General features: G+C 44.6%; 1 protein-coding gene across 1 annotated transcript in view; it reads right to left on the bottom strand.

Annotated features, from left to right (window-relative positions):
* Positions 1 to 16,012, bottom strand: part of LOC309528707 (uncharacterized protein) — a gene marked incomplete at its 5' end in the record, with an annotated part of 120,563 nt that overhangs the window by 22,119 nt on the left and 82,432 nt on the right. The window contains 4 exons of the mRNA XM_082216304.1: positions 2,289 to 2,467; positions 6,927 to 7,023; positions 8,987 to 9,148; positions 10,987 to 11,041. Of these exons, the coding sequence (XP_082072430.1) occupies positions 2,289 to 2,467; positions 6,927 to 7,023; positions 8,987 to 9,148; positions 10,987 to 11,041 (493 nt within the window). The remainder of the gene's footprint in view (positions 1 to 2,288; positions 2,468 to 6,926; positions 7,024 to 8,986; positions 9,149 to 10,986; positions 11,042 to 16,012) is intronic.

Genomic DNA, 16,012 nt, shown 5'->3' with positions numbered 1-16,012 from the left:
AATTAAAAATAATGTTAGTTTCAATTAAACGGACCCCCAAAAGCAAGTTTTCATACATATTTCCTTCTTCACAGGCACAACAGCATCCTGGCGTTAGTGCAATGAATTTTCAGGCTAGTAATTTTTTTGTGGGCAAGGAAAGGTGTGAAAACAAGCCTTTAAGGTTTAACAGACTCTTATGATACTAAGTTACAAGTGCAGAAACAGAGCTCCCACCATTTACAATCTCTGGATTCTCTTAGATTCACTCTTTAATTTATGTGATCTCATCAAAAAAAGGGAGAAGTCAGCCAATAATATTTGTTTGTTTCCCTTATCCTGTGTTGGTAAATGGCTGCTCTGATACCTTCAGTGATACCTGCATATGATAGTTAAGATTTCTTGTCACTTTGCAGTGGTTCTGTAATCTGGTTTCTAACAACCTAAAACCTGTAGATCACATTGACTTCTTGTGCTAATAAGCACCAGAAGTGACTTATTGCCATCCGCTTTATCAACAGGGCAGGGAAAAATACTGCCTGAAGTGATTCTTGAAGTGTAGCTGTTCATAAGCAAGTGAAAAAAAAATTATTCTTGTGCAAATCTTTCCATACTGCCTTCCATCCCCCAAATATTGCTTTTCCTTTAGTTGCTACCAAAGTTTACCCAATGTGAAATTTACAAGGAGAATCTAAGATTCTCAGGTTAAACATTTGAGGATTTTTTTTTAGGAAGCAAAAGTTGGGACTCTGTTGAACGTAATTACTGTTTTTCATGAACATTTTCAGCATCATCAAAATAGGCACTCCTTTCTTGGCAATTTTTTCTGAGATTCTTTTGAACATGTTTGTGCCAGGGCTAGGCTGTGTGCGGCAGCCTGAAGTAGGATGAATGGGCTATCAGGGCTAATTTAAAATTTATGTAAACCATTAGGGATACTGGAATGTTTCAGGACTTGGGAAGACCTTGTTGCTCAATGAAGGCTTGGTTGGAACAGGAAGTGCTCTTATTCTCTTTCATGAATAGGAGGATCCAGCAAGATCCACCTTCACTGACATCTTTTTGGCGCCAGGTAAAGATTTATCCTCTCCACCCCTCCCAGTCTTTTGATAGACTGAGATGATGCTGTTACTAGTGTGCTGCTTCTTACTGTTAGGGGGATTGGTTGTTGTTTTGTCTTTATAGAATCATAGAATCATAGAGTTGGAAGAGACCACAAGGGCCATCGAGTCCAACCCCCTGCCAAGCAGGAAACACCGTCAGAGCACTCCTGACATATGGTTGTCAAGCCTCTGCTTAAAGACCTCCAAAGTAGGAGACTCCACCACACTCCTTGGCAGCAAATTCCACTGTCAAACAGCTCTTACTGTCAGGAAGTTCTTCCCAATGTTTAGGTGGAATCTTCTTTCTTGTAGTTTGGATCCATTGCTCCGTGTCCGCTTCTCTGGAGCAGCAGAAAACAACCTTTCTCCCTCCTCTATGTGACATCCTTTTATATATTTGAACATGGCTATCATATCACCCCTTAACCTCCTCTTCTCCAGGCTAAACATGCCCAGCTCCCTTAGCCGTTCCTCATAAGGCATCGTTTCCAGGCCTTTGACCATTTTGGTTGCCCTCCTCTGGACACGTTCCAGTTTGTCAGTGTCCTTCTTGGATTGTGGTGCCCAGAACTGGACACAGTACTCCAGGTGAGGTCTGACCAGAGCAGAATACAGTGGCACTATTACTTCCCTTGATCTAGATGCTATACTCCTATTGATGCAGCCCAGAATTGCATTGGCTTTTTTAGCTTTTTTATAATATCTTTTAGCTTTTTATAATATCTTTATATTCATGTTTCTAAATGCAACTAGCAAGTGGCTGGGGAAACTCAGCCAGATGGGTGGGGTATAAATAATAAATTATTATTTTTATTATAAGTCCAGTTAACAATACTACTATTAATGAACAGCTGGCTGTCAGTCTGAAGGCAGGATGTACAAAGCGATACAGCGGGAAGCAGAGCTGGGCTTTGCATGGTCAAATGCCCATTTAGAAAGCTAGTGCCTTTGAACCTTGTATAAATTAATATGTTATGTCATGAGTGATTACAAGTAATTTTGCTCAAGGTGAAGCTTTAGAGGCCAACTATCACTTCCTATTATATACATGCAACAAAGTCAGTTGACTTTAACAGGACTTGCGACCATATATAGCTAAGTACAAAATGTATTTACCCTCTTGAATTAACATCACTGTTTTATGATGTTATCAACATTTCATCAAACAATGATCATGAATGGAGTGATGCTTGCTTCTTATTTTACCTGTTTGACCAGCATAGATGAAAGTTTAGAGGATGGAATTCCACAAAGGTTGTCCCCCTTTCCATCCATGTTTAGAAGAAGCTTCGTGTCTTTGCCTTTCCGCCTCTTCTGTCCTTTCTTCTGCTTAGTTGTATTGGATAACTGCTCCGTCATTGTTGCCTGGAGTTGCATTCTTTGATCTAACCATTAAGAAAGATCAGGTTGTAGCCATTTATAACATCTATTTTTGCCCACATTCATCACTAAGCTTAAACTGCCAGCATAACATTACGAGAGCTATTGGCACAGTTTGTTTGGATATTCCATGAGGCATACCCCATGAAACAAGAATGATTTAGTGTTGTTTGTAGAAGAGTAGTAAATAATGTGGCCAATTAATTTGTATGTTCTTAAGGACTACACTAAGGGACGCGGGTGGCGCTGTGGGCTAAAGCCTCAGCGCCTAGGGCTTGCCGATCGAAAGGTCGGCGGTTCGAATCCCCGCGGCGGGGTGCGCTCCCGCTGCTCGGTCCCAGCGCCTGCCCACCTAGCAGTTCGAAAGCACCCCCGGGGGCAAGTAGATAAATAGGTACCGCTTACCAGCGGGAAGGTAAACGGCGTTCCGTGTGCGGCTCTGGCTCGCCAGAGCAGCGTTGTCACGCTGGCCACGTGACCCGGAAGTGTCTTCGGACAGCGCTGGCCCCCGGCCAATAGATGTGAGATGGGCGCACAAACCCCAGAGTCTGTCAAGACTGGCCCGTTCGGGCAGGGGTACCTTTACCTTTACCTTTAAGGACTACACTGTGAGGTGTACAGCATCATGCAATTTGCAAGAAAGCAATCCCTGGCACTGGTAGATTTTGGATGTTAACTGTCACCAAACTCAGGCAGGAGAGTGTAAGCAACTGTGTAGGGATGACTAGTTATACTGATCGGATAAGGCTTTCTCAGATTTTTGGAAATTTGACTTATATCTTCTCAAAGACCATATTAGAAATTTTGATACGTCAAAGTCAGCTACGTAAACAATTCTAAGGGCCAAATTATGGAATGTGTGATTAACACTTCCCTTCTGTACTGCAGCCCCCCACAAAATTAGCCTCCAGAACTGCCTTACACTCAGAGAGTGAAGCTGCCATTGATTAACTCCCATTGATTAACATTGCCATCATCCTGATCCTCACAGCTGCTTTTTTAAAAACCAGCCATTTGGATTTTAAAACAAAACAAAAAACAAAACAAAACAAAACGAGATAACCTGAAATGCAGTCACATATTCCCCATGTTATATAGTTTGACCCACAAAAAATTATTGCCTTGTATGTATTTTTATGAACACCAGGATTGGCTCACCATTTATAACCAAGTATGAAGTATGTTTGAACATAAAGGAAACTTGTCTACTCAAGTGAGAGCTATCTTCCTTCATTTTGAGTAAGTTATTCAGTGAGGAACTTCTTCTTTTTTGAAAAAGAAGAAGGTAGATATGAAAACATTCCATCCACAAAAATTGCTTTGAAATTGTTTGGGTTTTTTTTTTGCATATATTATGTATGTGAAAGTCAGTTCTCTTGAATACCAAGTTCAGAAGTGCATAATAGCCCCATATGGGTTTGAAATTAGAGAACAGCATTATGCCAGATGAGTTTCATTTTCTTGTCAAAATGTGCATAATCCTTTCTCAGCAGTTAATCAAATTTTACAAAAAAGGGAAGTGTTTTCTGTTTGCCCTCCAAGCTAAGGATTCTAATCACAGTTAATGAAGAGCTAGGCAAAATATCCCAAACACTATTTGGTCTCACAGCCACTTGAGGTAAAGCTTAGGCAGTGGCTTTTATATGCTTTTTGTAAGTCTGCCTTTAGCTCATGTGAAGGCAGGCAAGGCTTGGGGTGGAATCGGTCACATGAGCTAGCTGGAGTTGGGAGCTTACAGTGAGTATGCAAAAAGACTTTACTGAAGCTTTCACTGAGTTGGGTTCAGGAAGTTCCTAACTCTTGGCCAGGCATGCTTAAGGATCACACAAGTCTTTTGTCCCCAAGCTTTGGCAGCTTCTCTGACCTGTGCTGGGTGAGCTACAACCATCCAATGTGGCCTCAGAGGAGGAGGACTTTTTTTGAGAAGAATAAAAGGGCATCTCTGGGAGAACATGGCTAGCTGTGATCTTTTGGTCAACAGTAATATGAGATCATGCGGTAGTCGCACATTCTTCCATTCCCCAGTAGCACAGTGTCTGAGCTCCAGAACATGAACATGAAATCGTTCACAGTGTGGAAAAAGAGCAGATTGTGCAATCAAGAATTAAGTCATGAAGAAATGCAGACTCTGTGCTTTGGAAACTCAATTTAGTACTATGAATGGAACCAGCTGTGAAAAAGGGGTATGTTGTGTGATGAAACCACTTGGCAAAGCCAATGGAGGAGGGATGCACATGACTTCTGCTTTTAATCTGCAACGGATATTGATGATGCATCAAGAGCACCAAAGGGGCAAAGCATCCAACCAGAGAGGCAGATTTTATCAGAAACGTGTTGGGAGTCAGGGGCAGAATTCTAGAGGATAAACACTATGGCAACTCAATTTGGCAGAGAAGTAGGCTGCAACAAAGTTACTTAATTAAACTTGTCGCCCCCCTAACATGCAACTGCTTTGTATTAAACAACAAATGTTGACAACTGACCAAGAAGACAGAGGGTGGTTTTAATATGTATTTTCCTAAAGGCATTTCAGCCACCACAGAACCATAAGTACAGCCAAAGCTCTGCATGCCTAGCATTTGACAGGAGGTGTTTATCTGGACTCCCCCGACAGGCATTTCCCAAAGGACTTAACATTTCTATTTGCCAAATGCAGGTGGACAAGTTGCAGCTTATAATGTGGTCACTGTACATCATTCTGTGTGACACCTGCCTGCCTGCCTATCTAATCTATATAGTGTATTGACTGACTATAGGCTGTCCCCGAAGATAGGCTGCAAACCAGGTTTTATTTTGGGGATGGGGAAGAAGAGTGAGGAATCCATGTACTATATTGGCTAGCGTGTAATTTATCTACCAGGAAACAAGCACACAATTCAGCAAAAGTGGAGCCATGACTATGGCTGTATTCCTGTGCATGCTTACCTGGCCCATTAACCTCAATGGAAGCTCTGAGGAAGAACACACAGAACAGGTCTAAATGTTTATTTGACATTGGCAGGACTTAAGTGAGCTTCAGTCAGTATCACTCAGGGCTGGCACTAGACCTCCAGAATGCACCCAGCACAGTGCTACTACTGGCCCCCCTACTCATGGTCACGACTACACAGTATTTTTTTCCCATTCTGTTGCTGTAGCAGCAACAACACCCTGCCAGCCCCCTGGAAGCGTGGTTGGGCAGGTGGTTGGGGAGGTGCTAGTGCCACTTTTGAATGGGAACCAAGCTTGGTTCCTATCTATGGTGGCTACCTGCCATCTTTATTTATCCAAAATGTTTCCCCAGTTGGGTTTGATAGTTGTTATACACCTAGAGACTGCGGCATTGCAGTGTGAATAAATGTGAGCCACCACCATGGATGGGCACTGAGCTTTGTTGCCATTCAAAAATGGCATCATCACCTGCCCACCACTAGAAAGAGATGTCTGAGGGCCTTGTGGGCCATGGCAGTGAATATTGGTTTGGCCAGGCTAGACTAGTAAGGAGCTCTTTAGAGCCTCTGAGCTGCTGATTCCTGGCACCAGGCTTGGACCCCTTCCATTGCCTTTAATGAGACACAGAGCCATTCAACACATTATCTGTCACACAAATTCTGTCACCAGCCATTCCAACTAGCTGCATCAGAGGGAGAGCTGAGAAAGGAAGGATCCTTTCATTATTCAACATTATGCTATCTGAATTTGCTTTCCTTCATCTCCTCCATTTGCCCCTTTTGCATCATGCCTAATATAATGTAAGCCATTATACAAAATTGTAGTAAATAAAATAAAACAAACTGTAGTGAAAAGAGGAAAACTGTGGTGGTCAAATTCCAGAATGTACCATTTCAGACTGCACATGAGAACAGTGCTTGAACCCTCTCTAATGTAAACACACAAAATCCTCTGTATGTGAGAGCATATCAAAAGGAAATTTTAGCATAATCATCTCACTGATGCACTAATTTAGTACCCGTAGGGAGCATTTCATTCAAAAACAAAAGCCACCAATCTGAACCCACAATCCTGAAAAGTCATGCGTTTTACTGTGTGCTGAACGTGCTTTAAATATATAGTGTGAATGTGCCCACAATCTACCACTTCATTCTGCACAATGTGCAGGCAGTAGTGGTCACAGTTTTCTTCTACAGAACAGGAGGGGAAAAGTCCCGGGCTACATGGAAGAAGCCGACACTGTAGTTCCCCCGCATAGCAGCACTGTCCCTATTCCTAGAGGGATGTCAGCGTGGGAAAGAGCTGCAGTGTGGCTTCACTTACGTATGTGATTTAAGGCTTTAACACATTACATGGAAATGATTGTGTTGCAGCAACACCTACATCACCAGTGCAAAGTGAAAAAGAGACCTAACTTCTTCTTTTTTTTGCACTTCAAGTGTCTACAGACTCTGTTCTTTTCCATTACAATTTCTTTTTCATAGCATTATTCCTGTTTTTCATTGAGCTTCTTCACTGTTTAAATAATCTTGCCTTGAAGTTCTTGTACTGTGTTTACAATGTCCTTTTTTCTTTCCAAAAGTGTCTTCATCTTAAACTGCATTTTTTCCAGTTGATCTGATACAGATCCCTGTGAGGTAAAAAAGAACAGAAAAAAAGAACAGCGCCTTGGGATTTTAAAGGGAGAAGAGGGGAAAAGAAGTTCAGCCATTAACATTTGTTCTCTCCTGTTAATGTGAGGTAAAAAATTAAAGGCTTATCATCCGTAATTATGTCAGAACACAGCTTGGGGTGTCTGTGTTGTTTAAAGCTGCTGGTGTTTCATTTTTCTGCTGTTGTATCAAAAGGACCCAGGCAAATGCAATCACCACAGAATTCTTGGATCCAAGTTATTCTTCTAGTAAGTGGCTTTTTAAAAATCAAAAAGGCCTTTTTTTTGCTTTTTGGCCATCTGCTTATTACAAATAATATCAAAGAAATTCTGAGGGCTAAAGATCTGGTGCTCCCAAAAGTTTCAGTGGCATTTGAGGAGAAAAGCAATTGAAGAAGGAGGGGCTATAATCCAATACCACATGACTGGGAACAAGTCCCATTGAATACATTTTATCAAACATCTAAAGGATGGTATTGTTACGCTGGATTACTCTAATTTTCATGTAAAGTTACCACAAAATGTGCATCAGTGTGTGTGTGTGTGTGTTTATTTTCTTTTAGTAAATCAGCTTCTGAATAGCCAAGTCTCTTCCCCAAGAGACTGTAGAGTTTTGCATTCATAATCTAAAGATTATGCAATTGAATCACTGTCATGCAGATGACTAGATCTTGCCCTGAGCCTGACCCTAGCTAGGATCATGGGTAGGCAAACTAAGGCTCAGGGGCCCGATCCGGCCCGATCGCCTTCTCAATCCAGCCCATGGACAGTCTGGGAATCAGCATGTTTTTACATGAGTAGAATATGCCCTTTTATTTAAAATGCATCTCTGGGTTATTTGTGGGGCCTGCCTGGTGTTTTTACTCAGGCTGAGGGAGCCGGCGTTTGTCCATAGACAGTTTTGTGGCCAGCAAGACTAAACCTCTTCTGGCACACAGAAATGCCATTTACCTTCCCACCACAGTGGTACCTGTTTATCTACTTGCACTGGTGTGCTTTCAAACTACTAGGTTGGCAGAAGCTGGGACAGCAACAGGAGCTCACCCTGTTGTGTGGATTCAAACCACCGCCCTTCTGATTGACAAGCCCAAGATGCTCAAGTTATATTACCTTAAGAAGGCTGCACATTATCTTGTTATGTTAAAAAAATTTATTGGGAAATTGATTAAATGAAACTTTTAGTGACATGGCATTTCATCACTCCTTTGATTTAAATGGGATTCAGGGAAGCCACTGCAATAGCAGAGCTTAATACTCAGGGTTCCTAAGAAATATAAATTCGCTTTTTATTGAAAGATGAAATTTATCTGATTCACACTTTCCAAAATAATTAGCAAACCAAAACCCTTTTGAAATTCACAGTTCTCCAAGTTTTGCAGTGCAGCTCTCCAGGCAAGTAATACGCATAAAAATGCAGGTCAGAATATAAATGCATCCATTAATGCAAATAAATGGAAAAATGTGTGATGTTAAGCAAATTGCTTTGTAAATAAGTGTATATTAGGCAAAAAAGTATAAATTGAGAGAAATGTGAACTAAAAAGCTAACAAATTTTCATCAGGGCTTTAAAAAAAAGTAGACTGGTATAGAAATGCAGAGTACTGAATTTAATTATCATGTTTGGCTTTTTTTGCTGCTGTTTTGTTAATGTTTTATAGACTGTTAATTATATTTGTTAATTACATTACATGATTTATGTTGTATTTGTGATGTTCTATTATGTTATTGTTATTCATGGTTTGGAGCCGCTTTGAGATTCATTTGAATGAAAAGTGGCGCAGAATACAATAAATCAAATAAAATTATGAACTTTGAGTTTGGGAGCTTTGGGGATGTCAGGCCCGCCATTTACCTCTACAGAGATATATGCACCTGAGTGAAATTTCATGATTAGCATTAATGGAATGCAGATTGAGCGCAACAACTACAAATCTCCACTCACACTTTCAAGAATCATTTGGATCTTTTTCTCAATGTCAATGTTTTCCTTTGCTTTTTTCTGTATAAGGATTTCTTCTATGTGATCAAAGCCACCAGGCACCTCACCGAAATTTGCATTTGGCATATCAGTAGACTCCTGGTCTCTAGGTTCTTCATCAGGGGCCTTTAAAAAAAGTACAAAGAAAGAACTGTTTTACTTTTAAAATGCAAGCACTTTGAGCTCCAAGTGCGCAATGTTGCACACTCTGAGCTGGTGACCATTTGCTCTGAAAGTGGGAGCGACACAAAGGGGGAGCCCTAGTATGCAAATGCGGAAGTGTCTGAAAGTTTCACCACATCAAACGAACGTGCTGAAGCATCTTTCTTCAGTGTAGCAATGGTAGTTAATAATAATAATAATAATAAATTATTTGTACCCCGCCTATCTGGCTGGGTTTCCCCAGCCACTCTGGGCGGCCTCCAACAGAACACCAAAACACAATAACCTATTAAGCATTAAAAGCTTCCCTAAATAGGGCTGCCTTCTGATGTCTTCCAACAGTTTGGTAGTTGTTTTTCTCTTTGACATCTGGTGGGAGGGTGTTCTACAGGGTGGGTGCCACAACTGAGAAGGCCCTCTGCCTGGTTCCCTGTAACTTGGCTTCTCACAGTAATGGAACCGCCAGAAGGCCCTCAGTGCTGGACTTCAGTGTCCGGGCACAACGATGGAGGTGGAGACTCCATTACATTACATTAAAATGTCTTAGGGCAGTTTCATTACAAAAAATAAATATAATAACTTGCCCTAAGAAGCAGAGAGTGTGACAGAAAGTGCTTCCAGACTGGAACTGGCCCTCCTCATACGTGCAAGATTTTTTAGTTTTTGTTTTGCTTTGTCTACACAATGTCATTGCCATCAGATTGCCAGCCTGCATTCCTCACCCCCTACCTCCCCAATTTCATCTTCATTTACCATTTCTGGAGAAAATCTGATACATTTTTTATAATGAAAAAAACATAGCCAGTGTGTGAGTGAGAGGGATATCTGGTTTTAGCCTAAAGACAACAAAAATAGAATGGTAAGGAAAGAGCTGCCAGAATAGATAAAGCAATGAGGTTTTTACCATTCTCAGGGAAATGGACAAAAGGAGTGAGAAATAAACTATTCTGTGGCACTGAAAAGAAAAAGATAAAAGCTAAGAGATACACTTGGGATGATGAAGTTCCAAACTTGTACAGGATGTAAGTCCTTATCTTCTGTGTTATTAGCGGACTATGTTTGTCACAGTTGCTATGGCTCCAGTCAAAATTAGGAGAGACTGGAAAGGTTGTAGTTTCTGATTGTCAGAATATCAAAACAGAGGGTAAGATTGTGGCAAAGCGGGCAAGATAAAAAGGGGAATGGAAATTAGTACACAACCTCAAGGTCACCAAACGTTTCTGTGTTGTCCCATGTATTGTTAGCAACTATTTCTCCTTTCTTTCATAAGAAAAAATTCATATATAACCTGTTGCACCATGATAAGTAAGGATCCTACACTCAATTTAACTCTGCAGCATACACGATTTCTCATCCCACCCCACATTTTATCACCACAAAGACCCTCTGAGTAGTTAAGGTGAGATATGATGACTGCTTCAAGGTCACCAAGTGAGCTTTATGGCTGACTCAGAAATGGAATTGGTCCCAGTCCTAACACAGTACAGTGGCACCTCGGGTTAAGAACTTAATTTGTTCTGGAGGTCCGTACTTAACCTGAAACTGTTCTTAACCTGAAGCACCACTTTAGCTAATGGGGCCTCCTGATGCCACCGCCCCGTGATTTCTGTTCTCATCCTGAAGCAAAGTTCTTAACCCGAGGTACTATTTCTGGGTTACCGGAGTCTGTAACCTGAAGAGTCTGTAACCCGAGATACCACAATACTCTAACCATGGCTTAAAAGAGAAAAATATTTGGTAGAGGCTGAACTATTTGTAGAAAACAAAAATAAAGTTACCTTTAGTCTTCCTAAGTATCTTACCTCATGACTGCAGTACTTTAGGAAAATTCTTTCGTAAAATGATAAGCGTTCTGGACTTTGAAAGGAAAAAAATGATAACAAACAGGAAAGCAAAGTTACTTCACATCACATTCCTGTGTAAAACAGCCACAACAGATTGAACTGCTGTGCTTTTATTTTATCATCACCACGTTTTAATACCACGACATGTCATCTCAAACACAACACACATTCAGCCATGAACTGTTGAGTTATGTACACACATGTCCAGCTCTTCTTGACATGGGGCTGGTAGAATGGCAGTGCTCACTGTAGAGGCTGGTGTGTAAATAAGCAGAGATATATGCTAGCAAATATTTCTGACCTCATGCCAGGGCTGGGAACCTGAGGCTTTGCAGATGTTGTTGGTCTCCAAGCCTCATCAGTCCCAGCCAGCATAGCCAATGGTAACCCAACAACCTATGAAGAGCCATCCTTGCACCACAGGCAAAACACAACCCGACCTTTGGGCCATTTGGATATCTAATCAAAACTACGACTGTAAAACTCGCTAGCATTGTTTCCGGGAAGACCCTTTCTTTATGTTATTGTGGGTACAACAAAAAACTACAGTAGATACTGTAACTTCTTTTGAGCACCATATCTTAACCTTAGAACAGTTTTGCATATTTGCAGGTTTTAAAATAAGCCGACAAATTACTATATATACCCTAGTACATGCCACAAACCTTTTTAAAAAGGGAGTTGGGGAGTGAAAAGTCTGCCTGAAACATGAAGGTAGAGGCAAGATGGATGGCTGAACCAGTTTTCAACTTGCTGGTATGTCTGTCATGCAAATTGCCAAGCCAGCCTCACACCAGGGGTGAAGAAACTGCTGTGCCTGCTCTTTAATCTTACATCTGTCTTCACCCACCAATTTGTAGACTTTCCATGTTTTAACATCTGCATTTGACTAATCTTCGGGAACTGCTGAGGTTATAGCGAAATAATGCAGGAGTAAGTAGTATTCCTAGACAGTATTATTTTACTCAACCTTTTCCTCCAGGGTCTATTTTTCTTATCCGAGAGAAAAGGAGCAAAATAAGAAGGCAGCCTAAGAACACTCTTTCTTTCTTTTTCTTTTTTTTTTGGTCCCCCTTTTGGCAGGTCCCCTCTGCCTTTTTTGGCCTGGACTTTACCCAGGTGCAGGGGAGGATGAGAACTTGCTGACATTGGGTCTGAGACATTTAAAATGTGAAGAAAGGGAAACTGGAACCTGCCTGTGGTTTGAACTGTAACAAGAGATCAAAGAAGGCAGCTTCCAAGCGCAAAGGGAAGGGTGTATTAGTTTGGGGCGTAGCTCTGAATCTTTGATGCAGGACAGTCTGGTCACACGAGAACTCTGAACCTTAGCATTGGGATCCTTGTCTGTAGTTACATTTATTTGGAAAAAAACCTACCTGTCTGAAAATATATATGTTTTCTGCATTTTTACTACTTTCCCTATGCTAGGGCGTTTGTTAGCAAAGTAGCACACATGGCTCTGCTTAGGTGGGAGAGGTGGAGGGCTTTACAAGCTCCATCAGCTGCTCTGGACTTGCTCTGACACTTCCTGTTTTGCCCATGTTTCACATCGCTGATACAACTGGTAGAATTTCTGGATGTCATCCAGTGCTGTGTTTTGTAAAAATAAAACGAGGTTCCAGTGCATATAGCTTGCTAAATTGCAAAAGGCCTCTCCCACCTTTCCATTCTCCCTGCACCTCTCCCCCTTTCTCCATTTGATTTGTGATCAACTTTTAATTAAAAAGTTTTAATTTAAAAGTTGATGTTGAAAATCATTCCAAGAAAAATGTGCTGGTTCTACATACCAGCACTTCCGGTCAGAAAAAAGTGCTGGTTGTACCCAGTGAATTTGTCTCATCCACAAGACGGCTTTTGCTTGCATAACGGAACTTCCTTTCCCTCTGCACAATGCAACTTCCTTTCCCACATGCCCCTCCAAATATGTTCCGGGTTTTCCCTCTACCCCCCAAGTAGATTTGTGGGTGCACAAGGGAAAATGAAAGGGAGGGGAAGTTCTGTGGCGCAGAAGAAGTGTGAATTTGGAAGGGCAGCTATGTAGAATAGTTTGCGAATTGTTTCAGAAAGTATGAATTAAGTAGGTTCACTTCTAAGTGTGAACCGAATCAAATTTCTCCCCCGCCTCTACTTTTGAACAGGCATGGGACTTCCCCACTTTCTCCGTGTCATTTGAAAGCCTTCTGTCAGAGCTGCCACCAGGTCCCAGCTCACACCGGACCACGCTAGCCAACGTTCACTTTATAAGAGTCTTTATTGAGTTACAAGTTTCATGTCCGAACTGCAGCGTGCAGCTCTACACCTTCCATTCTAGGTCGCCGAAGTCTCGTCTGACTCTCCGCCCCCTGTGCACCAGCTTAATACCCTAGCCTTGCTCCACCTCCTACGCCTCTCCCTGCGTCTCTGGGTCCCACTGCTCCTCCTAGTCTCCTCCCTCCTAGACTCCTCCGACGCTGAAGACCCCCCACTTCCTTCCTCCTCCTTTCGGCGGGCTTTGGGACCCGGCTCCCTCTCCGGGCTGCTTGCTGCGCCAGCTTCCTCTGCATTTGAACTTGGCGCGCGCGCCCAACTCCCTGCCTTCCTCTTAACCGTTGCCTCGCTCTCTGAGGAGGGCGTGACCACCCCTGACTCGTGCCCTCCCTCCTGCTGACAGCCTCCGGAACCCGATGCCTGGCTACCTTCCTCCCTGCTGCTCTCAGTCTTGAGCGTGGGTCCCGACTTCCAGCTGCTGCCGCTCTCAGTTATGAGCGTGGGTCCCGACTTCCAGCTGCTGCTCTCTGAATCTCCTCTGTTCCCTTCCTCCTGGGGTGTCCCCCCGGATCCCCCCCTTGCTCTGCTCACTGGGGCTCCCTTTTGGGAGTCCTCTGACTCACTGCTTAGGCTTGGAGATCTCGGGTCGTCATCATCACTCATTCTCCCTTCGGATTCCTCCCCCTCGCTCTCTGTTTCCTTCCTTCTCTGCGTCTCTGCTCCTGAACCCCTGACATCCATCCCCCCCTCGAAGCCCCCCCTTCCCCCCTCCCCGCTTTCAGGTGTGGGTGCTGGGTGCTCCATCATCATGGGAGGGAATGCCGGATACAGTTCGCTCCCCGTGGTTGGCCGCCAACTGAAGACCTCCGATTCTTCCTCCTCGCGGTCGTCGACGTTGACCTGTTCCGCTTCCATCTCTGTACCGCCGTGCTCGAACCCAAGGTCCTCCCCGAACACGTCCGTGTCAGTCTCTGCGTCGGTCGCTCGACCTGGCATCTCCAGCCACTTCCGGCGCCATTGCTCCTCTGGTCGATCGTCCCACCAATACGAGGTGTCTGACGCCGAACCCGCCGGTGATCCTTCTGGGGAACGGGTGCTCAGTGCGGGTTCCCCGTCCGAGTCGAATCCATGGAACGTGCTGGAAGAAAGTGTGGGCGTGAACAGCCAGTCGTCGAAGAAGCTCGCTGGCATGGGTCTGTGTGGGAAAAGGGCATGAAACTCGTCCTTGAGCAGGGGTTCCTCCAAAGCGTAGTCTGGCACCCAGCTATTGGCGCTGGCCCGGGTGCCCTCTCTGGCTAGGAGGTATTCGACTCCCTCTTCCCCCCATCTGGAGTCCAAAATCTCCGTGACCTCGTTGATGGGGTCCTGCTGCGCCACCCCCCGCGTCTCCGTCCGCTCCCGGAACGGACTCGGTGCCGTCCCGGGCTCCTGGAATCTGTGAGGTGCCTTGTAGGGAGTGAGCACCGACCTGTGGAACACCGGATGCATTCTGGAACCCTCCGGCAGCGCCAGCCGGAAAGCTACCGGGTTGATCTGTGCTTCGACTTGGTACGGACCAATTTGCTTGTGCCCCAACTTCTTCTTGGCTAGTGACCTGGTCGGCACTGCGTGGGCTGCCAACCAGACCCAGTCTCCTACGTGGATCTCTTCGCCAACCCTCCTGTGCTTGTCAGCTTGCACCTTGTAGGCGTGCTTAGCTAGCTCCAGCTGCCGTCTGAGTTGATCGTGGACCGCCTGCAACTCTGACGCGAACGTGTCCGCCGTCTGTGGTTCTCCTTCCCCCACTCTCTCCAGTCCCGGGAAGGTTCTGGGATTCCTCCCATTGTTGGCGAAGAACGGCGTCACCCCTGTGGACACGTGCTTCGTGTTGTTGTAAGCGAACTCGGCGAGCGGCAGGTAATCCACCCACGTCGCAGGCTGTTGATTGGCATAGCATCTCAGGTACTGCTGCATGATGGCATTGACCCTCTCTGCTTGCCCGTTGGTCTGCGGGTGTCTTGCCGATGCCAGATTGACCTTGACATGTAGAAAACCCATCAGCTTCTGCCAGAAATTCGAGATGAACTGGCGTCCGCGGTCGGACAGTATAGACCGCGGCAGACCATGCACTTTGAACACGTGATCTATGAACAGTTTGGCGGTTTGTTCCGCCGTGGCCACCTTCGCACACGGAATGAAATGTGCCATCTTGGTGAACAAGTCCACCACCACTAGTACAGCTGTCTTGCCCCTCGAGCTGGGTAAATCCGTGACAAAGTCTAGGGCCACCCTCTCCCACGGTTCAAACGGCGTTTGCAGCGGTTCTAACAGTCCCGCCGGCGGTCTGTGTACCGGCTTGGCCCTCTGGCAGGTGTCGCACCTCGCGACATAGTCCGCGACCTCCCCTCTCAGCCTGGGCCACCAGAAGTCTCTCGCGACTAATTCCACCGTTTTTTCTGTGCCAAAGTGACCGGCCGTGGGTGCGTCGTGCAACTGTTGCAGTACCTTGGCTCGAAGTTCGTCTCCAGGCACATAGACGGCCCCTTTATGTAGGAGCAAGCCGTCCCGCACCTGGAACTCGTCTGTGTTAGCCGTGCCTCTGTGCACTTCTGCCATCTTCTCTTGCGCGAATGAGTCGTCCCGCAACGCACGCCGCACCGCATCCAGGTCTACCGTAGCTGAGGCACACGCCCACGCCGTCGGTGCGAAGATGTGCATGGCCGCCGCTGGCGTCACCTCTTCTAGGTATTGCGGTTTC

Source organism: Podarcis vaucheri, assembly GCF_965113315.1.
Source record: "Podarcis vaucheri genome assembly, chromosome: 3".
Classification (NCBI taxonomy): Eukaryota; Metazoa; Chordata; class Lepidosauria; order Squamata; family Lacertidae; genus Podarcis; species Podarcis vaucheri.
This window is presented reverse-complemented; position numbering and strand designations above follow the sequence as displayed.